Source organism: Staurois parvus, unplaced genomic scaffold (genome assembly GCF_062004578.1).
Source record: "Staurois parvus isolate SC_StPar_1 unplaced genomic scaffold, SC_StPar_1.0 ptg000186l, whole genome shotgun sequence".
In the NCBI taxonomy this organism is placed as follows: domain Eukaryota; kingdom Metazoa; phylum Chordata; class Amphibia; order Anura; family Ranidae; genus Staurois; species Staurois parvus.
Genome location: NW_028317982.1, coordinates 9,325,495 through 9,350,528, shown reverse-complemented (window position 1 = coordinate 9,350,528; position 25,034 = coordinate 9,325,495). Strand labels below are relative to the sequence as shown.

The 25,034-nt window shown below is 38.5% G+C and overlaps 1 protein-coding gene across 4 annotated transcripts in view; it reads left to right on the top strand.

The window, feature by feature from the left end:
• LCORL (ligand dependent nuclear receptor corepressor like) overlaps positions 1 to 25,034 on the top strand; it is a 146,684-nt gene that overhangs the window by 62,312 nt on the left and 59,338 nt on the right. For 2 of the 4 annotated variants that reach the window (XM_089677467.1, XM_089677468.1), the window contains exons 3-7: positions 2,361 to 2,437; positions 2,529 to 2,658; positions 8,932 to 9,183; positions 16,422 to 16,503; positions 18,613 to 22,356. In XM_089677467.1, the coding sequence (XP_089533593.1) occupies positions 2,361 to 2,437; positions 2,529 to 2,658; positions 8,932 to 9,183; positions 16,422 to 16,503; positions 18,613 to 19,639 (1,568 nt within the window). In that variant the 3' untranslated portion in view covers positions 19,640 to 22,356. Of the gene's footprint in view, positions 1 to 2,360; positions 2,438 to 2,528; positions 2,659 to 8,931; positions 9,184 to 16,421; positions 16,504 to 18,612; positions 22,357 to 25,034 lie in introns of those variants that run through there. The other 2 variants (XM_089677463.1, XM_089677464.1) reach the window with 1 other exon arrangement.

Genomic DNA, 25,034 nt, shown 5'->3' with positions numbered 1-25,034 from the left:
CCAGCCAGAGACTTCAGGTGGATTTTCAGTCTAGAGAAATCTGGGTTAGATCCAACCAACTGTTTGGAGTACACATCCCAAGTCCATTTTTTTTTTCTGTCCCGGAAATGAATGTTTACCATCAAAACTCGTGTTCCTGCCACCGTTTCTGATTTTGCATGAGAATACTGGACCTTGTGGTGGTCTCATTGAAGGCAGTGATGTTTGACCATTTTCAATCCAGGGCTTTGGAGTTATGTCCCAAGGCCAGAATGCCTCTGAGTTGGTGGCTTATCAACCCTGCGATGGAATCGGAGAAGCCCTTACTCCCTTTAACCTGGATGGTTCTCACAACAGGTGCCTGTTCCAGGAATGGAAATGGTCTTGGCGCATGGTTGCAGTGGGAGTACAGACTTTTCATCAACATTCTTGAACTAAGGGTCACTTGCCTATCCCTTCTGCATTGACCCACTCTGCTTGAGGGTTCAGTCTGACATCTCCACAAGCATGACTTGCATCAGTCATCAATGTGACACCAGAAGCCGCAGTGTGCTTTGATAAGCAGACCTAATTCTGGCTTGGGACGAAAGGCACATCCCAGGCTTGTCCGCTGTCCATATTCCCAGAGTGAGCAATTGGCAGGCTGACTTGCATTCGTCAGCACCTGGATACAGGGAAAATTGTCTCCTCAACCCAGTGTGTTTTGAGACCTATCACCACTGGGGGACACTGGAAGAAGATCTGTTGTCTTCCTGCATTAAAAGCTAAGTGGACAGTTTTGTGGCCAGGATTAGGACTCAAAGCATCTGCAGTGGACTTGTAACCCTGTGGCGTCCATTCCAACTGATATGCCTTCCCTCTGCTAAGGTGTCTTCCTTGCCTACTTGATAGGATTGAGATAAAGGGCATTCTGTAATTTTGTTAGCACCAAATTGGCCCAGAAGAACTTGGTTCTGTGAATATCGACCAGACTTGCTTTTTCAGACAGGTCTACTTTCCTACTCTATGGTCACTTGCTTTGACTGCTTGGCTGTTGAAACCCAAGTCCTGAGAGACATGCTGCTTAAACAGATTAATTTCCTGCAAGGTCCATAATAACACTTGTAAGGCTACCTTTGCATGGTGTGAGACACCGAAATTTCACTCCGCAGGGCATATTTAGTCTTGGCTGGAGCAACATTTTGTTCTTGAGCACGCTGAAGGCTGAAGTCTTGGTACTGGCCAGTTTCTTTCGGAGACCACTAGCTGCTAATTCCCTAGTAAATGCATTTGTTCACATTTTGGCTCACATTGCTCTCCTTGTTCATTCACCTGCGTCACCTTTATGATCCTAATTGCGTCCTTTCTGCTTTACAGAGCATACTCTGGATGCTTCCTTGGCTGTCCATCTAATTTGGTCCCAGAACTGGGCGGTCTTCCTTGTTCATAAAGACAAGATGGCTTTGAAGTTCCAAGCCTTATTTCTTTCTAAGGTGGTTCCTCCTACCTTAATCAGGACATTACCATGCCTTCTCTTACCTCTGCTCCAAAGCATCCCAAATGGATCTCTGTGCGTTGTTTAGATGTAGTACATGCAGTGTGATTTTTCTCTCCATATGAACACTCTGATTCTCTGTAATGCAAGCAAGCATTCCACCATCTCTGGGTTTTTACTAAGGCTTACACATTTAGGGACAACCCCAATTCCAAAAACATTTGAATGTTGTGGAAAATCTACATAAAACCAGAATGCAATTATTTACAAATCTCATAAACCCATATTTTATTCACAGTAGAGAATATGAAACATATCAGATGTTTAAACTAAGAAAATTTACCATTGTAAGAAAAAATTAAGGTGATTTTGAAAATGATGGTAGCAACTAGTCTCAAGAATGTTGAGACAGGGCCATGTTTGCCATGATGTAGCATCCCCTCTTCTTTTACTAGCACTTTGTAAATGTCTGGGAACTGGTCTGAGTTATCAAATCTCATGAGGCAAGCAGTCAGAAGAAGCAATGCCTGAGATTCTCTCATACTGCAGATATACAGCTATGAGGCATGGGAACTTTACTGCCATTCAGTAGTAATTCAGTAGAAAATATTTTAGGGTGCTTTAACATCTCTAGATATTCCCTAGAACATGCCATATCCTTATTTTTATGTTCAGATCCACTTTAGTGTAGATTTCTTTTTTTTAGTTTTGTATGTGTGTGTATGTATATATATAGATATATATATATATATATATATATATATATATATATATATATATGTGTGTGTGTGTTTTTGTTTTTTTTTGTATGATAATTACAAATCATTACTGGATGCTTTTTATGTCTTTTATTTTCAGTTAAAATACATCATAACTTTAACACATACAATGTTTTTGTGTATTTTAGACTGTGAACCAGAAGAACTGGTTGATTGGTGTGTGGATGAGAAATGCTCATTATGTAGCCTTCGCAAGGAGACAGTTGTAAGTCTTTCTGCCTGCATTACATTACCAAGAAGCTACTGGAGTTCTTGTGAACTAAGATTGTAATTTCTTTTTTTTTTTGCCTTGTAAGGACTGCACACCATCAGGTGGTTCTGCACAGTCCACACCTACAGGGGAAGTGATATCTCAGGGCCAGTTCAACACAGAGAAAATTGAATGCCAAGCTGAAAATTACCTAAATGCACTCTTTCAGAAGAAAGGTATGTAATTTCCTTTGACTAAAAAAACGTACACTTTAGTTACAATGGAAAAAATCTGACAATACTAATTCAACCCTTTTAATGATTAGCAATAACTTAATCCTAGATGCCAGGGCCAAATTTAGCTACATCAGCAGAATTATGGTTTGCCTCCCTGAATCATTGGTAAATTATCTAAGGTCATATAAGGCTATTAGTACACTGTGTTACAAGAAAAAAAAAATCCCTGCTCATGTTTTATCATAAGCTGACAAGTGGGTGGCAAAATGTTTGTGTTTTCTTTGTTTTTTTTTTTGTTTTGTTTTGTTTTTTTGGGGGGAGGGGGGGCGGTTGTCTTTGTTTTTTTTTGGGGGGGGGGGGGGGGATTTTTTTTTTCCATCCTGTAATTTGGTTACGCTAAAATCTGTTTTCTGAAATGTAGTTTACCTATTGACCAGCTACGCATTGCACACAATGACCAGCTTCAGCTTGAGCCAGCAGGTTTGTAAACAAACCTAATGTAATCACTATGATTTGTCATAGTGATTTTATGTGATTTGAAGCCACACTTTCCAATCATAAGAGACATTGTCAGTAACACATGCCCACATATCTGTCTTTAAATATAGCAAACAAAAAAATTATATATACATTACAATATATATACAGTGGGGATCAAAAGTTTGGGCACCCCAGCTAAAAATTTATATTAATGTGCATAAAGAAGCCAAGGAAAGATGGAAAAATCTCCAAAAGGCATCAAATTACAGATTAGATATTCTTATAATATTTCAACAAAAGTTAGATTTTATTTCCATCATTTACACTTTCAAAATAACAGAAAACAAAAAATGGCATCTGCAAAAGTTTGGGCACCCTGCAGAGTTAATATCTTGTACTGCCCCCTTTGGCAAGTATCACAGCTTGTAAACGCTTTTTGTAGCCAGCCAAGAGTCTTTCAATTCTTGTTTGAGGTATCTTTGCCTATTCTTCCTTACAAAAGTCTTCCAGTTCTTTGAGATTTCTGGGCTGTCTGTCACGCACTGCTCTTTTAAGGTCTATCCATAGATTTTCAATTATGTTGAGGTCAGGAGATTGTGAAGGCCATGGCAAAACCTTCAGTTTACGCCTCTTGATGTAATCCCCCGTGGATTTCGAGGTGTGTTTAGGATCATTATCCATTTGTAGAAGCCATCCTCCCTTTAACTTCAGCTTTTTCACAGATGGCATCAAGTTACCATCCAAAATTTGCTGAAATTTTATTGAATCCATTTTTCCTTCTACTCATGAGATGTTCCCTGTGCCACTGGCTGCAACACAACCCCAAAGCATGATTGATCCAACCCCATGCTTAACAGTTGGACAGAGGTTCTTTTCATTAAATTCTGTGCCCCTTCTTCTCCAAACGTACCTTTGCTCATTCCGGCCAAAAAGTTCAATTTTAACCTCATCGGTCCACAGAACTTGTTTCCAAAATGCATCAGGCTTGTCTATATGTTCATTTGCAAAGTTCAAACGATGATTTTTGTGGTGAGGACGTAGAAGAGGTTTTCTTCTGATGACTCTTTCGTGAAAACCATATTTGTACAAGTATCTCTTTATAGTAGAATAGTGTACCACAACTCCAGTGTCTGCCAGATCTTTCTGGAGGGATCGTGCAGTCAAACGTGGGTTTTGAATTGTTTTTCTCACAATCCTGCGAGCTGTTCTGTCTGATATTTTTCTTGGTCTTCCAGATCTTGCTTTAACTTCCACTGTTCCTGATGACTGCCATTTCTTAATTACATTCCGAACAGAGGATATTGACATCTGAAAATGCTTTGCTATCTTCTTATAGCCTTCTCCAGTTTTGTGAGCGTCAACTATTTTCAGTTTCAGTTTTCTAGACAACTGCTTAGAAGAACCCATGGTGCTGATTGTTGGGGCAAGGTCAGATGAGTCTGGGCATTGAAAACCTTTGAGATTGACATAACCTGGTCTTCCCAGACGATGATTGAGAACAATCCATGACACTGGCAGGTCTCAGCTTTGCAAAGGGGGCAGTGCATGCTATAAATTCTGCAGGGTGCCCAAACTTTTACAGACGCCATTTTTTTGTTTTCTGTTTTTTTGAAAGTGTAAATGATGGAAATAAAATCTAACTTTTGTTGACATATTATAAGAATGTCTAATCTGTAATTTGATGCCTTTTGGAGATTTTTCCATCTTTCCTTGGCTTCTTTATGCACATTAATACAAATCTTTAGCTGGGGTGGCCAAACTTTCGATCCCCACTATGTGTATGTGTATGTGTATGTGTGTGTGTGTGTGTGTGTGTGTGTGTGTGTGTATATATATATATATATATATATATATATATATATATATATATATACAGTCAGGTCCATAAATATTGGGACATCGACACAATCCTAACATTTTTGGCTCTATATACCACCACAATGAATTTGAAATGAAACGAACAAGATGTGCTTTAACTGCAGACTGTCAGCTTTAATTTGAGGGTATTTACATCCAAATCAGGTGAACGGTGTAGGAATTCCAACAGTTTGCATATGTGCCTCCCACTTGTTAAGGGACCAAAAGTAATGGGACAGAATAATAATCATAAATCAAACTTTCACTTTTTAATACTTGGTTGTAAATCCTTTGCAGTCAATTACAGCCTGAAGTCTGGAACGCATAGACATCACCAGATGCTGGGTTTAATCCCTGGTGATGCTCTGCCAGGCCTCTACTGCAACTGTCTTCAGTTCCTGCTTGTTCTTGGGGCATTTTCCCTTCAGTTTTGTCTTCAGCAAGTGAAATGCATGCTCAATCGGATTCAGGTCAGGTGATTGACTTGGCCATTGCATAACATTCCACTTCTTTCCCTTAAAAAAACTCTTTGGTTGCTTTTGCAGTATGCTTTGGGTCATTGTCCATCTGCACTGTGAAGCGGCGTCCAATGAGTTCTGAAGCATTTGGCTGAATATGAGCAGATAATATTGCCTGAAACACTTCAGAATTCATCCTGCTGCTTTTATCAGCAGTCACATCATCAATAAATACAAGAAAACCAGTTCCATTGGCAGCCATACATGCCCACGCCATGACACTACCACCACCATGCTTCACTGATGAGGTGGTATGCTTAGGATCATGAGCAGTTCCTTTCCTTCTCCATACTCTTCTCTTCCCATCACTCTGGTACAAGTTGATCTTGGTCTCATCTGTCCATAGGAGGTTGTTCCAGAACTGTGAAGGCTTTTTTAGATGTCGTTTAGCAAACTCTAATCTGGCCTTCCTGTTTTTGAGGCTCACCAATGGTTTACATCTTGTGGTGAACCTTCTGTATTCACTCTGGTGAAGTCTTCTCTTGATTGTTGACTTTGACACACATACACCTACCTCCTGGATAGTGTTCTTGATCTGGCCAACTGTTGTGAAGGGTGTTTTCTTCACCAGGGAAAGAATTCTTTGGTCATCCACCACAGTTGTGTTCCGTGGTCTTCCGGGCCTTTTGGTGTTGCTGAGCTCACCGGTGCGTTCCTTCTTTTTAAGAATGTTCCAAACAGTTGTTTTGGCCACGCCTAATGCTTTTGCTATCTCTCTGATGGGTTTGTTTTGTTTTTTCAGCCTAACTATGGCTTGCTTCACTGATGCTGTCAACTCTCAAGATGAGATCCAAAGAGCTGTCACTAACAGATTCCAAATGCAAATAGCACACTTGAAATGAACTCTGGACCTTTTATCTGCTCATTGTAATTGGGATAATGAGGGAATAACACACATCTGGTCATGGAACAGCTGAGAAGCCAATTGTCCCATTACTTTTGGTCCCTTAACAAGTGGGAGGCACATATGTAAACTGTTGGAATTCCTACACCGTTCACCTGATTTGGATGTAAATACCCTCAAATTAAAGCTGACAGTCTGTAGTTAAAGCACATCTTGTTCGTTTCATTTCAAATCCATTGTGGTGGTGTATAGAGCCAAAACTGTTAGAATTGTGTTGATGTCCCAATATTTATGGACCTGACTATATATATATAAATATATATATGTGTGTGTGTGTGTGTGTGTGTGTGTGTATATATGTATATGTGTGTGTGTGTGTGTATATATATATATATATATATATATATATATATATATATATATATATATATATATATATATATATATACATTTCACATACAATTCCTATGATCTTGTACCTAGTGGATTTATTGACTTTTTATCCCTAGGGGAAAAATGGATGGGTTGGATCACTACTAATAGCTTTTTCCTGCTTTTTTAACTGACTGTCATATGCTGTATCCAAATTTGGTAGATTTGGACCTATGGTCTGCTGTGCTGTTTTCACCACCCAAGCACTTTTTATCTTCCATAAAATATAAAATAAAGTGAGCGCTCATTAAATAAAAAGAAAATATCAATGAAAAGTAAGCAGCTAATGGCACAAGAGGGGATCACAACCTCCTCTGACTGTATAAATAGATGAATAAAGTGCAGCGCTAAAGCATATCAAAAAAGTTCGTTCTTAGAAGTTCGTTGTCAAAAGTTCATAAGATATCTCGATCAATACTATGGTGTACACAGCTAGAAGGATCCAGTAGAAATGACAGAAATGCGCACTCACCGACCGCGCATAGGAAATGCGCATTTGTGTGTTAAAAACACAAGTGTCGAACTCCCTCAGGACGAGGTATCATCAGGCGGTGATCTGCTAGGCTCTCAGGACCTCCTTAAGATCAGGATTAAAGACGGCCAGGTGAGGGCTCCCTCCTCCAGATATAGCTGTGTCTGCCAGTCTGATAACCCCTCAATAAGGGGTAAAAAACGGGAGAATGCCCATAGTGTAGTATATCAAAAGTTTATTTAAATAACATATATAACAGGACAGGTCAGTATTCAAACTGGCAAACAGCCAGAAAGTGTATAGTAAAAATACTGGTACTGACCTAGAGTAAAATGGCCGCCAGACCTCCTCGTGGTCTGGGCGGCGATGAGGCGTCACAAGCTGTCAGTTCCTCTTGAGGCCTTTCGTGCTAGAGCACATCTTCAGAGGGGAGGCTGAGGTCAGCCTCCCCTCTGAAGATGTGCTCTAGCACGAAAGGCCTCAAGAGGAACTGACAGCTTGTGACGCCTCATCGCCGCCCAGACCACGAGGAGGTCTGGCGGCCATTTTACTCTAGGTCAGTACCAGTATTTTTACTATACACTTTCTGGCTGTTTGCCAGTTTGAATACTGACCTGTCCTGTTATATATGTTATTTAAATAAACTTTTGATATACTACACTATGGGCATTCTCCCGTTTTTTACCCCTTATTGAGGGGTTATCAGACTGGCAGACACGGCTATATCTGGAGGAGGGAGCCCTCACCTGGCCGTCTTTAATCCTGATCTTAAGGAGGTCCTGTGAGCCTAGCAGATCACCGCCTGATGATACCTCGTCCTGAGGGAGTTCGACACTTGTGTTTTTAACACACAAATGCGCATTTCCTATGCGCGGTCGGTGAGTGCGCATTTCTGTCATTTCTACTGGCTCCTTCTAGCTGTGTACACCATAGTATTGATCGAGATATCTTATGAACTTTTGACAACGAACTTCTAAGAACGAACTTTTTTGATATGCTTTAGCGCTGAACTTTTTATCTTCCACCCTGCAGCCAGCATACCAAACTACAGCACAGTGGAGAAGAATACCCTCAATGCTGCAATGATGAAAATTGACCAAAAGCCCTTAAGGGCAGTCCAACTAATGATTTCAGCACACTGTGTACGTTTCCTAAAATTAGAAAGTTCACTTGTTTTTCCCTAATCTGACTAGATGCTCTGTAATCTACTGTGTCCAAAACACACAGACCACCTCACAGATTCAACAGTAGTGTAATGAAGACTTTAAGGTAGCCATACAATGCTTTAATCTTCTTTAGACGTTTTGCCAATTCAGCAGAAATTTAGGCTGGCATTTAACATTTTTAGTCTTAACATTTTCCATAGTGCTGAACATCCCTCTAACTTTCACATTTTTATGCTTGTCCCAAATCTGTGACCTAAAGAGTATTCAAGTCAGAGAGCCAAGAAACTATATTCTTAGGAAGTCAGCAGTGGAATCCAACATATTCCTTTTTTGGTCAGGTTTTCTTTTAAAATTAGATTTTTACTTGATGTAACTTTTGATTTGAATTAAAATATAGTTATAAATCGGTGAGATCATGAAAACCACTGGTTCGATGTTGGTAGAGATAACATTCAAACATTCATTTGTTGGTGCGGAGAACTGATTGTGTCTTTTTCTACTCAGATCTTCCTCGGAACTGTGATCCCAACATTCCACTTGTAGCTCAGGAACTAATGAAGAAAATGATACGTCAATTCGCAATTGAATATGTTTCAAAAAGCCGAAAAATGCATCAAGACAATGGAACAATGGTTGATTCTCCATTTGGCTGTAATGGTATCCAGCTGAACCAAACAGAAAGCTTACTTCAGGATGAGCAGGACAGTCCTTTAGACCTCACAGTAACCCGGATTCAGGAGCATGCTTTTCAGGACGGTAAGGAATGCATGTATAATGAACAGAAGCATTTGCTGGTTTCTATGTTGGCAGAGTGGCATATAATGCGGCACTGGAGTCTTGAGTTCAGATGCAACCAGGATACTATGTGCAAAAGGTGGATTTTCAACAGGGATTTCTGCAAAAATGCAACTCTTTCCTTCCACAGTTGAAGAGGAAAGAAGAATTTTTTTATTTTTTTTTAAACCTGTAGTGGACATATATCAATTCTATCATGCAGCAAGGCAGCCCAACAATTCAGGATTAATTTTTATCCCTTTTATCGCTCTAAAAAATATTCAATAAAGATAGAAATCCCCAAGTATCACCCCCATATTAACATTTCTTACAATCAGATTTTCCTACTTGATGTAAGATCTTTTTCTTGAGTGACAAAGGAATGTAGTAATTAGACATTTGGGTTCTATTGCTGGCTTAAGGAGGCTTGAATATTGGCAGACAAAAAAGTGTTAAGCCAGCCTCAGGACGTCAAGAAAAAGATTTTAATGTAAGGTCAAAAACCTTACTTTCTTTATCGTCAATTGAGGGACACAAATCTTAGATATTTGGGACATCAAAAAGCAGACCAAATGAGGGGCGGACGGTAGCCATATATCCATAGGGCATGGAATTCTTGCTAATTGACCATCTAAAGGAAGTCAACGAAGGCTAGATGAAGGGCTAAGGCAGCTATAGAAATTGCCGTGACCTAAGAAAAGACAGAGTATCAAACTGAGATTTTAGGATGATGACAGGTAATACCCACTTAGGTGAAACTGCTACCTGAAAGGATGAAGGACCTCCGCTAATAATTTGGAGGATGATCCAACAATCCACTATAAAGAAAAAACAACCATGTACAGTAGCCAGTGACTGCAGGAAGAAAAATAATAATACACAGGATGTTACCTGAAAGATTAGACATCTCTCAAGTGGATATTCATGGATATGACAGCCCTCAGCAGCATATCTAAATGGAGAGAGAAGGAAAAGGATGGTATTATCCTAAATCTCCTTTAAAAGGGTTGGACAACCCAATTTTAAAGGATTTACATGGTAAGGATATATTGTAATGCAAATTAAAATACAAGGATGTTAGGACCAGAAGGATACTGACACCCAAAGGTATTCAGGGGTGTGGCAGCTACGCCACATCCTGACTTATCAAAACATTAAACACATGATTTATGAATCGATATACATAGCTGTAGAAAAATTTCCTGCAGAAGAGCTTTGGAGTAAGAATCTATGTGCTAGCATTAGGAATAATTAAACTGAGAGCGTAGGAAGAGGATCATCTCCAGTATGTCCCACAGAGGCCTCTGGACTTGCACGTTCCTGCTTTCCACTGCAGCTGGGTAACAAGGTATCCTGCCTGCTGACCTTACAGGGAAATACAGGCATCTTGTTAAGATGAATGCTTCCTTACAAGGAAGAAAGGACCAGTCCTGTTTTTAGAATGGGAAACATCAGATGATGAATCCGGAACAAATACTTTGAGTCTAGGAAGGGAACAGTGTGAGCACAAATGTCACACCCAACACTGTGTAGCATAAGGAATTAAATCACTAATGCAGTTGCAAGGGGAATATTCTTACAGCCTCCAGATGAAGTCCAGCAGAGGTCAAGCTAAAATACTGACCAACGAAATGTGGTAAATTTATGGTCCTACATAAATTTAGTGGGACTTGTTGCTCTGAAGGACCAATTTTGTACAAATTTTGTAATAATTCCAGTTCCTTTAATCTGGAAGGAGAATCAGAGTACTGAAACAGGACAAGAAGGGGAAATATAAACTAGAGCTCCCAACCATCTTGCTATTCCCTAAAAGAGGTAAAGGATCTGCTACACACAAGGAGTGTAGCTGATATGACTCTAGGTTTAGTAGGAACTGCAAGAATCAAGGACACTGACTCTTTGTAGTGAAGTTCACCTAAGCCTTCCAGAATTTTAATACCAAGAAAAAGGGGGTACTAGGGAGGACATAAGTCAGTTGGTAGGATGCAAAACTAGTGGAGTACACCAAAGAGTCGGGCTCTCCTGTTATTAAAAATCTAATTCATTGCAGATATCTGTTTACTCTCTTGTACCTTGTAATAGTGCTCTCTATCTGCACATCCTGAAATCTGAATATCAAAGCTGCTCTCCTTCTATTTCATTTATTAGAGTGACTATGTTCAGTTTGCATGGTCCCACTATATGTGGGGAATATAACTGTCCTCCTCTGTTCGCTCCCAAGATGGACTTTATTGTTATGAGTTGACGCAGTTAACCCTGGCACATAATAGCACAAGAAACCTCCATTATAAAATCTCCACCACAGAGCTCCGCCCACATGCTTCAGAGTGACAGTGAGACCAGGAAACAATTGATCACGTGGCTGTGTCTCGCTCTTTATACTGAGCTGCTAAGCTCAACAGGCATGTGTATTACTTCCTGGAATTCATAGTTTGAAGAGAGAAGTTCTTGTGACTGCAAATGCATGAACTGCTTGTAACCAGGTACAGGAAGTGAAGGAGAGAAAAAGCTTGCGTGGGTGACACCCTGAGATGTCTCAATGGAGAAGAAGAAAAATTAAAGTTCATTCGGAAATAAGGTTTCAGTGACACTTTAAAGGTCTTGTGGACATGAGAGGTCTCCGCTTCATGCTGTGGAGCGACAAACTTTTTTGATGAGAGCAATTTTTTTTTATTTTATTTTTTTTGAGGCATTGATCACCCATTTCAGCAATACTGACCTCTGTGTAACAAAAGACATGTTGCACCATGTAGTGGACTAAACTATTAGGTCCAAAATGAGGCACGCCTTGCATACTCTGACCAAAGCAGTTGGTGCTAAAGAGAATTGTGGAAAGATGGTGGGCGGTGGAGTAAGACAGGAGAATGGTTGATCCATAAAGCACTTCTTTAAAGCAAGAGTGGCAGTGGGAAAGTGTTTCCTGCAGACTGGATGATGGGAAAAGGACACAACACTCCACCTAGTGGATGATGTGCATGTGCTCACCTCTGCTTTAACTCTTACCAATATTAGAAGGCGATGACAGTACCTTTTTTTTTTTTTTTTTTTCGGACATGTCCAGAAGAGTTGTCCAAGAGCCATGGACCACTTGTGGAGAGCTTCAGAAAGACCTGGAATTAGCAGGTACAATGGTTTCAAAGAAAACAATAAGTAATGCACTCAACCAATATGACCTGTATGCACGCTCACCACACAAGACTCCATTGCTGAAGAAAAAGCATGTTGAAGCTCGTTTAAAGTTTGCTGCACAACATTTAGGCAAGCCTCTGAAATACTGGGAGAATATAGTCTGGTCAGATGAGACCAAAATTGACCTCCTTTGGATGCCATAATACACACCATGTTTGGAGGTCAAATGGTATTGCACATCACCCCAAAAACACCATACCCACAGTGAGGTTTGGAGGTGGGAACATCATGGTGTGGGGCTGTATTTCAGCATCCGGTACTGGCAAGATTCATCTCATTGAAGGAAGGGTGAATGGAAAAAATATACCAAGACATCCTTGATAAAAAAAAAAAAAATGCTGCCATCTACCAAGATGATGAAGATGAAATGGGTGTAGACATTTCAGCATAACAATGATCCCCAATACAAAGCCAAGGAAACTCTGAATTGGTTTCAAAGAAAAAAAATATAGCTGCTAGAATGACCCAACCAATCACCTGACTTGAATCCAATAGACAGTTTGAAGAATGATCTTTAGTTCTGAGTTCATAGAAGAGGCCCACTGAACCTTCAAGATTTGAAGACTGTATGGAAGAATGGGCCAAAATCACACTTGAGCAATGCATGCAACTAATTTCTCCATACAGGAAGCTGTCATTACCAACAAAGGATTTTGTACCAAGTATTAAATACATTTCAGGTAGCGTGTTCAATACTTTTTTCCCTGTGTCATTCCATTTTATTACACATAACTTAATTTCTGCACTTGTTTTGTATGTATGCATTACATGGGGTGTTACCAACATGTAGTGAAAGTAGCACCTTGATAGAAATTTATTTACCTAGAAAAACGGTGACATGTTCTATACTTATTTTACCCGCTGTATTTAAAACCAAAAGCCATCAAAGGAGTTAGCTGTGTTGTGGAAAACCTTTTGCAAACATTGCTGCACCCCTCAGGAAAATGCCACTTGCCTGCCTGGCAATAAAGGCTGTGCAAATTGCAGGGGCCACTAGCCCTGTTCACTATAATGACTGGTCACCGTCAACAGCAGGTATTCGCTTCTGTCTAGATGGCCAGCAATTACCTATGGTGATCACTGCTGGATGCACTTTGTGTGCATCCGTCAGCGATCACCGCAGGTAATTGCTGGCTGTGCAAAGAGCTGTGAATAGTTGCAGCCGGCTGCAACCTGACATTATAGTGAAAGGAGGCGGTGGCATTCACATCGGCCTTAATCGCTGGTGCAAATGTAGCCTTAGGCTAACTGTTAAGTAAATTTATTCCAATTCAAAGTGGGAATATTATCAAAGCTTTATGAACATGCTGCACTTATAAAGGGACAATGACTCATAAACATTAAAAAGAAACGGGGTCACCATGACAGTCAGGCAAATGAGATTCTCAGATATAGAGGTAAGCTATGATTACATTCATATTTCATCATGAAGGGTTTATTTTAATGCTAAGGTCTTCTCTTTCTAGTGAGAGATTTACTTGCTTGTTATCTCTTTAGCAGTTCATTGATTTCAGGGTGCTGCAAATAAGGTGATTGCTAAAGTGGTTAAAGCTTTAAGCAGCTATAGACTAAAGTCACTAATGTGGCCCTAGCCTGTGATCCAGGTACATGTCTCCAACTGGAAGCTAGTTGTACACCAAATGATATTTAATCAGTTCTTGAGGTTCTAGGGGTGCTTGCTTATTTTAACATAGACACTTTTTGATACTTGACACTTATTGAGCCAAATTTACAAAGACTGGATCAGCCAGAATATGGAGCAGCTGTGCATGGCAGCGAATTGGCTTCTAGCTTGCATTTCTAAAGCTTAACTGAACAAGCTGAAGCTAGAAGCTGATGGACTACCTTGCACAGCTGCACCAGATTCTGTCCCAGTTTTGGTAAATTCCCTCTATCTCAAGCGTAAAGCAGAACTAAACCCATGCCAGCAGTGGAACTGTTTTTTGAATATGTTAAATCAATGAGTTTAGTACTGCTTTAGGAGCCCATTCATACCAGCATGCATGTGTTATGCCTTGTATAATGTACACTTGTTCATGTGCTTTGTGAAGGGACAGTGCAATGCATTCTTACAATGTATTACACTGCTTACTTTTTTTCTTAAAATACATTTTTCTTCCCAGTGAATAGCAATAATATATTAATGTCTCATAAATATTAGTGGTGCTCCAAAATGAAAATTCTGGACCAAAACCGAAAATTCAGGATGCACATGGCCAAAAACTGAACCCAAATTTATTTATTTTTTTAAATATATATCCAGTAACTTATAATACCTTTCATTGACAGTGTAAGTGTGCGTGTATGGAAAAAAAAAAAAAAACATTGTCAATAATGGCAATAACGCTATTTTCGACTGATAATTTCGGCAGCTGATATATCTGTGCATCACTAATAAATGTCACTATAATGGACAGATCCTTAGTGCCACTGACTTTAAATGCAAAGGTCCTTTTTTTTTTTTTTTTTTTTTTTTTTTCATACCAAATGGTACATTTGTAAAAAGTACAAGTGGATCTAAGTGTTTATGAAAGTTATCGTTAGCGTGTGCTTAGATCCTGTTAACACCAACTTGTGCCTAGTTCTTGTTTTTTTTTTTTTTTTTCCAAAAAGTTTTATTGAAGTAAGAAAGACAAAACAGATCATAGACAGATACGGATCGCAGTCCGTGCACAACTTCGTATATGTTCTCCCGTATCGCAGACGGGAATAGGACGTTAGAATAGATTTTAGAGCAACATGCATCCAATTCCCACAATAAAGCATATGCAAAAAGTATAACCATAGTAATAATAATTACCATCTGTAATGTTCGATAAATAAGGTATACAGTAGTCTCTATGTAGAGAGAGCTCAAGCAGCAAGACTATGAGGTGCAAGACAAACGAATTATCTCAAGGCACGTATGTCTGCTATAACCGTATCCAAAAATCGTGGGTTAATTTTCTAAAGTATTATCACACTTGTACATCTAGAAGTGTTCTGATCCTTGTAAATAATATTGCTATTTAGAATATGAGAAAAAGGGTAGCTAAAACGAGAAAGAAAAGAAAAGAAAGAGACTCGAGTGGAGATGGAAAAGGAGTATGGGAAGTAAAATCAGAGTGAGGAGGAGTGGGATAAGGAAGACATATAAATAGGGGGGGAGAAAAAAAAAAAAAAAAAAAAAAAAAAAGGGGGGGGGGGGGGGGGAGTTGGGGATTAGAATTAAATAAGTATAACTAAACCAATCACATCACATAGTATCGGCCTGGTTATAACAGATGCTGTCTTAAATTAAGGTTATAATCTCTTTAAAGTCCAGTAAAGGAATTATTCCTGGGGTGAAAGATCCAGAGGTTCTCCAGTTTACCAAATCTGCTCGCTCATTCCTTCATTAAGCCATGATAAGTCTCAGTAGATAGGAAGTGAGTCCAACATGCCCATGTCTTCCTGAATCGCTCGGGGTGTTCTTTCGCCACTGAGATCAGCTCCTCCATTTCCGCGATCTTATTGATCCTAAGAATCCACTCTCGCATGGGTGCCTAGTTCTTGTTAATACAAATCTGTGCCAGCTTTCTGATGTACTATAACCTGTTGCAAACAGACTGGAATTTCACTTCAGATTCTCTGTTGTAATCTGAGGATTATTTTCTTCACAGTACAGGCAGCTTCAGAGTTCAGTAAGAGCTTGTTTTAAAGCAATTTTACTGTTTTAAAGTTCAACATAGTACATGAATACAGTAATAAAATAAGACTGTACAAGGTCCTTGTATTTCATATCTGGTGGGTGAAGAACAATCCATGTAGCATAAAATGCTGAGATTACTATTTTATAAAGAGGGCCTATTCATCTCCCGAATAAACTGAGATGGGTAAGAAACACACTCACACTCTATAGGCTTGGAACGCAAAGGTTTGCAAAGAGTGAATGAAAAGATGATGACTTAGTGTTGCTTTTGTGATATTTTTCTTAATATGTATCTGACGTAACACACTAATACAATGTGTTTTATGCAAAGTTTTTGGGGTTTTTTTTATGTTTTTTGCAGAAGATGGGGTTCTGGATCTCTCTGTAAAAAGAAATGGCAGTGGACTAGAAGAAAACTCCAAAATCAAAAATCTCAAACTTGAGTGAGTATCAACTTCACTTATATGGAACTTTTCCTTTTGCAAATAGTTACACATCTGACAAACATACTGCATTGTTTTAGCTTGCTGCTAAATTGTTTGTGCCTGTTGCTAGCACCTTTCTGTAATGTTTGTGTTTTATGGAGAGAATATAGTGGGGGCTTGTTTGGGAAGGTGGGGGTTGCATCTGCTGCTCAAACTTTGTAGAATGTAGTCTTAAGGACTATGACTACTAGCAGTCCGGCAATAGTTATAGCAGCAAGTAATAGTATTTTTAGTATTACTATGATTAAACATAAGCAGGTTGCAGTACTGTTATAAATGTTTATGTATGAAATTTGCACATTTTAGATATACTTTTTTTTTTTGCACTATTAACAGTTAAAAATAACACCTGTCATGAAAAAAAAAATGTAACCTACAATTGCTAAACTCTACTTTTTTTTAAGAAAAATCTTAGTTCCCTGACTGTCGTGACAATGCTTTGGCTTCAACACTTTAGCTGTGGATATAGGGTAGGACACCCCTGGTGTCACTCTCCCCACCACATTTGCCATAAATTCCCGCATATTATAGTTGCTTTGTATTTACTTTTCTTTATCTGAAGAATAAGGGGGGTGATTTTTTTTTTTTTTTTTTTTTTAACTGAATGTGATGTCTGTCAAAGCAACCTCACAGAAAAAAAAAGTGTCAAGTTAGAAGAAATGTGCTTTGTTTTTTTGCAAGACAATATTATCTGACGAGTGTCTTGTTGTCCTGAAAAAGTACAAATAAAGGTTCCTGTATGACAGTCTAAACAAATTCCAAATCCAATTGCTATGTGATGCCAAAGCCTTTAAAAAAAAAAAAAAAAAAAAAAAAAAGCCTTTACCTTCCCCGATTTTAGCAATATCCTCCATTTTGTTTCTCACATACTTCCCTCCCAGACACTGCAGCGTGGTGGGAAGCAACAGAGGCAGCAAACTCCATCCAGAAAACACACTTGCTCTGTCTGTTAGAGCTGATTCACACGTGTGGTGCGGGTTGAAGCTCAGGTTTCACAGCTAATGGATACAGTAGTTGTTCATCGGATCAGGTTCAGGTTAGATTAGCTCAGGTTTTTATCCTGTTCACAAATATGCAGTTTAGGACTAGTTCCCATAGAGGTCAATAGCCTGTAATCCACACCTTTTTGTTTTTTTGGGGTTTTTTTTTTATGACAGGTGTTCTTTAACACAAGATTAGTAATGTTTGATAGTGACAAACATTGAAGTGGCAGATTACAAAATATACAGTATATAACATTTTTCATAACTGTGTAAGCAGCAATATGATTCTGATTTAACATATTTTTCAATTCATCAAAGAGTAGAACAGGTTTCATGGTACTTAATGCAAACATGCCATACACTAAATGCTTTAACTCCATTTTCACACTTAGGTCCTAAATTTTAACAAAGCTGAGTTTGGTTAGACCTTCAGCTCAGTTAACTTTTCCAGCTTCCAGATTTGTTACACTTGTGTTGGTTTCATTTCAGTTTCTTTCTGTCCACTAAATCATTTTGTATCTCTTCACGGGTCTTCTAGGTGAACTATTCAAATGTTTGTTATATTTTCATGTGTGTTTGGGTCTGTGTTTGTTTGGTGCATTTCATGTAGAGTTTTTCTGATTGTATTTTTTTTGTGTGTGTGTGTGTAAGACTTTGTTACTGCAGCAAATCCTTGAAAAGGGGGTTTACTCTTTTATTACTTGTTTAGCGGTAACGTCACGTTTCTACTAACAAAAAGTTGAATATTAAGGGCTTACTAATTGCTTAAGTTAAAAATCATAAGTTTGGCTCCGCAAGCAACTGTCAGCTGGATTAGTATGCACTTAAATATATACTAAAGAAATTATTTACCAAATGTTCTTGAATACTTGACTGGGTTGCTATAGAAGCCATCGTACCATTGACAGTGTCCAAGCAGACGTGTAAAGATTCTATAACTTCTAACTTCCACGTTTTGAATAAAAACTTTATCAGAAGCGGTGATGTTACCTAAGCAAGGAGTTTTAATAAAGGAGTGGACCTTTCCATACCTGTGTACACGTCTCATGCATCCGTTGACCATCGTTTCATTCCATTCATCCAGGAGACTTCAGAGAGAGAGAGATGACTATTTGGACCGAAGTCCTGAATTTGCAGACGGTTTGCTTTCAAAAGCATTGAAGGATGTTCAGCTGGGAACACTGGATATTAACAAAGCAGCCATACTTTATGGCATACCTCAAAAAACTTTAATACTTCACTTAAAAGCCTTATCAGCAGGCAAGCCTGCATATTTTAAAAACACAGCTCAAAATTGTAATGATGGGTATTTATACAAAGACAGCACCGAGACGTGTGCTGTTTTTCAAAAAGTCGCCCTGTGGGCAAAGGCTCAGGCCGAGCATACAGAAAAAAGTAAACTCAGTCTACTTGAAACTTCAGAACTGAAACTCCCAACCGCTTCCAGTTACCTCCATCAGTTAACTCTACAGAGAATGGTTGCTCAGTTCAAAGAAAAAAAGGAAGTTTTGCATTGTGAATCTTCAGTTCCCACTGTACAGTTAAAAATTCCTCAGGTACGAGTGAACTCTGTGCCCAAACCACAGCCCGATTCCTCTGGTCTTCTGGATGTGATGTATCAGGTTACTAAAACCTCTGGAGTTATTGAAAATTCATCTCTACAAAAACTAAAAAACATTCTTCCCAAGCAAAACAAAGTTGAATGTTCGGGAAATCTAACACGTTCCAACGTCGATTCCTATGTTGTTCATGGAGATCTTTCTCCTTTGTGTCTTAATAACAAGAATGGAGTTGGCGACACATCTTCTGACAACCCAGATGATGACCGGAAAGACAAACAGCCAAGGAAAAAACGGGGTAGATACAGACAATATGATCATGAAATTATGGAAGAAGCTATAGCCATGGTACTTGGTGGGAAAATGAGTGTTTCTAAAGCACAAGGAATTTATGGCGTACCTCACAGCACTTTAGAATACAAAGTCAAAGAACGGTCTGGAACACTGAAGAACCCTCCGAAAAAAAAGCTTCGCCTGGCAGACCCTAATTTGTACAATGTTGTTGTTAATTCAGGGACTGGTAACTCCAGAAACAGTAGCAAGTCTATGTAGATTTAATTTTGAATTTTTGACTAATCTTATCCGTGTGTATTGTTACACACTTCTACTGTACACGCAACTGAGTGTGACGTAACATACTCTGACGAAACGATACGGTTCTTAACCACATTCATGCCTTTAAAATAGATAATTCAGGGTTTTCACTGTGGACTAAATTTTTTGTTGCACACTTACTACTGATACTATGTATTAAGCATTCGTTTTGCTTAAATAGGTAAAACTTCTTCAGGGTTTATAGGTCATAGTTAACAGCAGAAAACAAACTATGATTAACATTACTTACTACAGTACCAATGTATCAATCACAACTTCCACTCCTAAACTTTTGACAGTGGTAGGACGTTTCGTACTCTAGTTATTGGTTTTTCTACTCTGGTTTTTAAGTTCTTCTGGATCACCTACAGGTAATGACGACCTTATGTGTGGAAGCATGCAGTATTATTTCAATGCAGAATAACTGTCCAATCTTTTAGTATCCACACATACGATTTAAAAAGAGGTTTGGTAGAACACATTATTACAAGTGTATAATACTAATTAAATGTTGTAAAAGTAAAATACTGCATTTTAATTACATCTTTTATCAATGAGATGGGCATTTAACAAAACAAAAATCTCCTATTTAGGTAGTTGTAGAAAGTCACTGTGAAAGTGACTTTAAATAAACTATAAAACAAAAATATTTAACTTTATCAAAATAATTTATAAAAAAATTTTTTCTTTTTGAAAATGAACTATGTTAGGAAATCTGGAATGCAGGTTAGAGCATGCTCATAATGTGCACAAGATAAGCTTAAAACATGGGTAATTTCTTCCCCCCTCGAGTGTTGTCATACTCATGCAATCAATGGACCTCAATGTAACTGTTTATGTATTTGCTGCTGCCACAGTTCAGAAACCATTTCTTTGTGGTCCAAGTTGACTTTCCCCAGACCAATTGTAACTTTTTTGCTAATGACCAAACCTGCAAATTGTTCAGGGTTTTGAATATACAAAACACCCTTAGACTGAGGTTTTTTTCTATGAAATTTGTGATTTTTTTACTGTAAGTGGTAGGATGTAGGTTTGTTTTCTAATTAGTAATCTACTTCACCGAACACTCCATTGTTGTGGGTTGCAAGGCATTACACTGTTTCTCTTACCTCTGAAATTCAGACTATTTTCATACATCAAATTTTTATTGCCGTAGCTCTTTGAGAAAATTGAAACTACTCTGAGCAGACATTATTTTGCACGTATGCACTTAAATTTAGTTTTGTACAGTTTTACATGCATGGGTTTTGATTACTTAAAGACCTTCTACAGCTAAATGTTACAGTTTTATTTTTTGCAAAAAACGGTCTATCTCATGCGCCTATGTAACTCTGTTTGATTTTAAATGTTTTTAAATACATTAAAATGTCTTACACAGTTCAGGTAATATCAACTTCCTCAACCTTTGCTGTGAATAAAATATCTGTAAGGTAACCAGACAACCTCTAAGTAGAATTAAATAATAAAAAAAAAACAGTTAACAGATTTCCTACTATCAGGGACAGTCTTTTAGTAACAGCCTTCACTAATTTTATATCCGTACAGTTTGTAGTATTTATTTTTAACTTCATAGGGATATTTTATCTGTTTTATGCATTGGTGGTATAACACACAACTTTAAAACACATTTGTCTATATTTCAAGTCCTTCACATTCAAATACTTTTTTATGTATAATTTAATCAATGCCTTTGGGTAAAACAATCAAATGTATTTACTGCTCACTGCTTAACACAACCGAAGGCAGAGGTAAACCCTTTATTTTATTTTTGGCCTGTTTGAATGTTATCAAGATCTTTTATAATGAAAAACAAAAGGTAAAAAAAACACTAAATGAAAAAAAAGCTGTGCCTCTGTTTTTAAGACTACTGATCGGTAAAATTGTTTAAACCATTTCTTGTAGTTTCTGACTATTTTATATTGCATTGTAAATTAACCTACTGAAGATGATTGGTCGTTTACAGTGATATTCCAGTTTGTGTATTATTATTTTATTTTTTTTATTTACAGCCTTTCCATTGTCACTTCCATTTCCAGTAATTTGGTATAACTGCAGTGTGTAGCTGGCTTGACTTTCAAAAGATTTTGTTGACTATATAAACTTATTTTAGGCAGTGAGTTCTATTTATGCATAAATCAATTGCACTATAATTCATGAATTATTTATTACAATATTTTCTAATGAATTTCCTGTATCTTGTCACGTGATGTTAATGTACTGTAATTCTGTTTTTTCTTTGTGTTTATAAAGCTAAACCTGATTGTATGGAATTGTTTGGTTGATGTATTCTTAAGTTATAATTTATTGTAAAGCACTTCACTGCTTTTCCACATAAATTTAAAAAGAGAATGAATATTGAGCTAATATAAAACGTTAATGGTTATTCTTCACATTCTAAAGAAAATTCTTGCATTTATACCTTACTAATTTTTTTTTTCTATTGTGCATAGTTTTATCTTTTGTCATATTTGTGGTATTGCCAATTTCAATGTACAGATGTAGAAGAATGTTTCTCAACTTGTTGCATTTGTATCCAGTATGTACTGTCATGTACAGGTAGAGAAACCTGTTCTTACTATCCTCATTCTAGACCAATAACACAGCACTGTGCTCATTACTGAGTACTTTTCCTCTGACCTCAGCATTGTATATTAAATACAGAATTTTTCATTTTACTTGCTTTCGTAGTGGAATTGTTTGCTTTTTTTTATTGTTTTTTTTTTCCCTCCTGTAAATTGTGTGTGTATTTAATTGTTAAAGCTAAATTCCCAGCAAATGGCTAAATACAAAGATGAAATGCATACAAGAAAACGATTTTACCTGAAAAAGGGATTTATATTTCTATACATCCAGTCCAAAGATTTACACAGCTTTGCGACACAACACACCATTGTCTAGCAGAGCTGGAGACCTGATTTTTCTCTACTGCAGCTGAGTTACACTTAAGGTTCCTGTCCTTCCCTGAGCCTATGACTGGACAGTGAAAGGAGAAGCAGCAGACTGAGCTCTCACCTCATTTTGTGCTCATCTCCAATCAGCATGCTCCTTATTAGCACATGAGTACAAATGAATGACTCCTTTTATATTGCCTTTCCCAGTTTGACCTCTTGCAGACTTTTGACTACATATGTAAAAAAAAAAAAAGTGGATTAATGAATAATTAAAGCCAATATTTGACTTTGAAGGGAAACTTTAATTAAAATTAACATAATTGCTACATATGTCTTTCTAATCTAATCTCATTAGAATTTACTTCAATCCGCAGCCATCTATGATCATGTAAGACCAGCAAAAATGTAAATATTATATACTTGATTTAGACAGATATTTAAATCCCACATTGTGTTTCCACCCATACTTTTTGCAATTTGAAATATTCCCCTTGGAACTAATGGCAACTGGGGCATTCTGTAAACTGTTGAGTACAGATTGCCCTCAGAAAAGTCTATTCCTGTGCCTCTCTGATTTTCTCATACTAAAATTGTAGCACTAATAATTGGGACTACTGACAGAGCATATTGGAAGGGGTCGGGTATTTTCTACCAAACAAGACAAGGCAGTGTCCAATAAAGTTTACAAACATCCTTTCACCCTTCACCTGTCATGAAGAGCAAACCCTAAAGGTGGCTGAGAACAAAGCCAGAAGCTATGACCAGTATTGACTCAATAAGATGTCCCAGTACACTAGACTAGAAGGTATAAATCAATCACTCTTTGAGGTGGGCAAAAAAGGTTTTTTTTTTTTTTTTTTGTTTTTTTTTTTAAGTAATGTGTCTCTTTTTAGAGAGTGAAAGTGTATTTAAACAGCAGTACCTGACCTAAAGTGTATTTCCACTTGTTGCAGCCAAATTGGAATAAAGCCTATTTTATATTTGCTACAGGTTTTCATTCACAGAGCGTAACTTTAAAAAAAAAATATTTAAAAATTACTGCTTACCATTTTAAATGTCCCCCCCCCGTCCCCCCCCCCCCCCCATCCCGATAACTCCAGGGCTGAAAATCCTACTTAGGTCTCTTTATGAGGTGGTTGGAGAGTTACATTTTTATATAATAACCCTGCACTTGTGCTGACAGATCTCAATATCAGTTGTAAACTAGATTTGCACAATATCAAAAAATAAAAAGGTATTTTTATAGGCAGCACTAGACAACACACTTGCATAAAAATCAGTGTGATTTTTGTTGTATACAAAGTTATAATCCTATATCGCCTGTATGCATGTTAAATAATACAGTAAATATATATACATTACAATATTATTATTATTATACAGTATTTAGCACCAAAGGGTATGCTCAGCGCTGTACAGTAGCAAGGGGGACAGAACATGAGACAAGACAGTAACAATACAATACACGAGGGGTTCGAGGACCCTGCTCTTTCGAGCTTACAGTCTAGGAGGGAGGGGAAGGTGGCACAGGAGGAGATGGCTGTGGGGGATGGAGTGGCGGGAGGAGTGGAGGAGGTTCGTTGTTGGGTGAGGTCTGGTGTTAGGTGAGGTTGGGGTAGGCTTCCTTGAAGAGGAGGGTTTTCAGGGTGCACCTGAAGGTGAGGAGGGTAGGCGACAGTCTGATGGATTGGGGTAGGGAGTTCCAGAGGATGGGGGAAGTCCTGCAATCGGGCGTGGGAGGAGAAGACAAGGGAGCTAGAGAGTAGGAGGTCCTGTGAGGAGCGGAGGGCACAGGTAGGGTAGTATTTGGGTATAAGGTCAGTTATGTAGTTTGGGGCAGCATTGTGAATGGCTTTGTAGGTCAGAGTTAGCAGTTTGAATTTGATGCGTTGGGCAATCTGGAGCCAATGAAGGGATTGGTAGAGGGGGGAGGCAGATGTGGAGCGGTTGGTGAGGTGGATGAGTCTAGCCGCTGAGTTTAGGATCGACTGGAGTGGGGATAGCGTTTGTTTGGGTAGGCCAGTGAGAAGGGAATTGCAATAGTCCAGGCGTGAGATGATGGAGTGTACGAGTTGTTTGGTGTCTGGGGTAAGGAATGTGCGAATCTTGGAGATGTTGCGGAGGTGGAGCCTGCAATATCTAGATAGCAGTTGGATGTGGGGTAGGAAGGAGAGGTGGGAGTCCAGGGTGACACCCAGGACTGTGGCATGTGGGGTGGGAGAGATGGTGGCGTTGTTAGTAGTGATAAAGAGGATGTGGGGGGGGGGAGACCAGGAGCTCGGTTTTGGATAGGTTAAGTTTGAGGAAATGGAGCGACATCCAGTCTGTCGTTTAGGAGGTGGGCGATGCGGGCAGAGAGTGGGGGGGTGGAGAGGTAAATTTGGGTGTTGTCGGCATAGAGGTGGTAATTGAAGCCGTGGGAGTGAATAAGTTTGCCAAGGGAGGAGGTATAGATGGAGAAG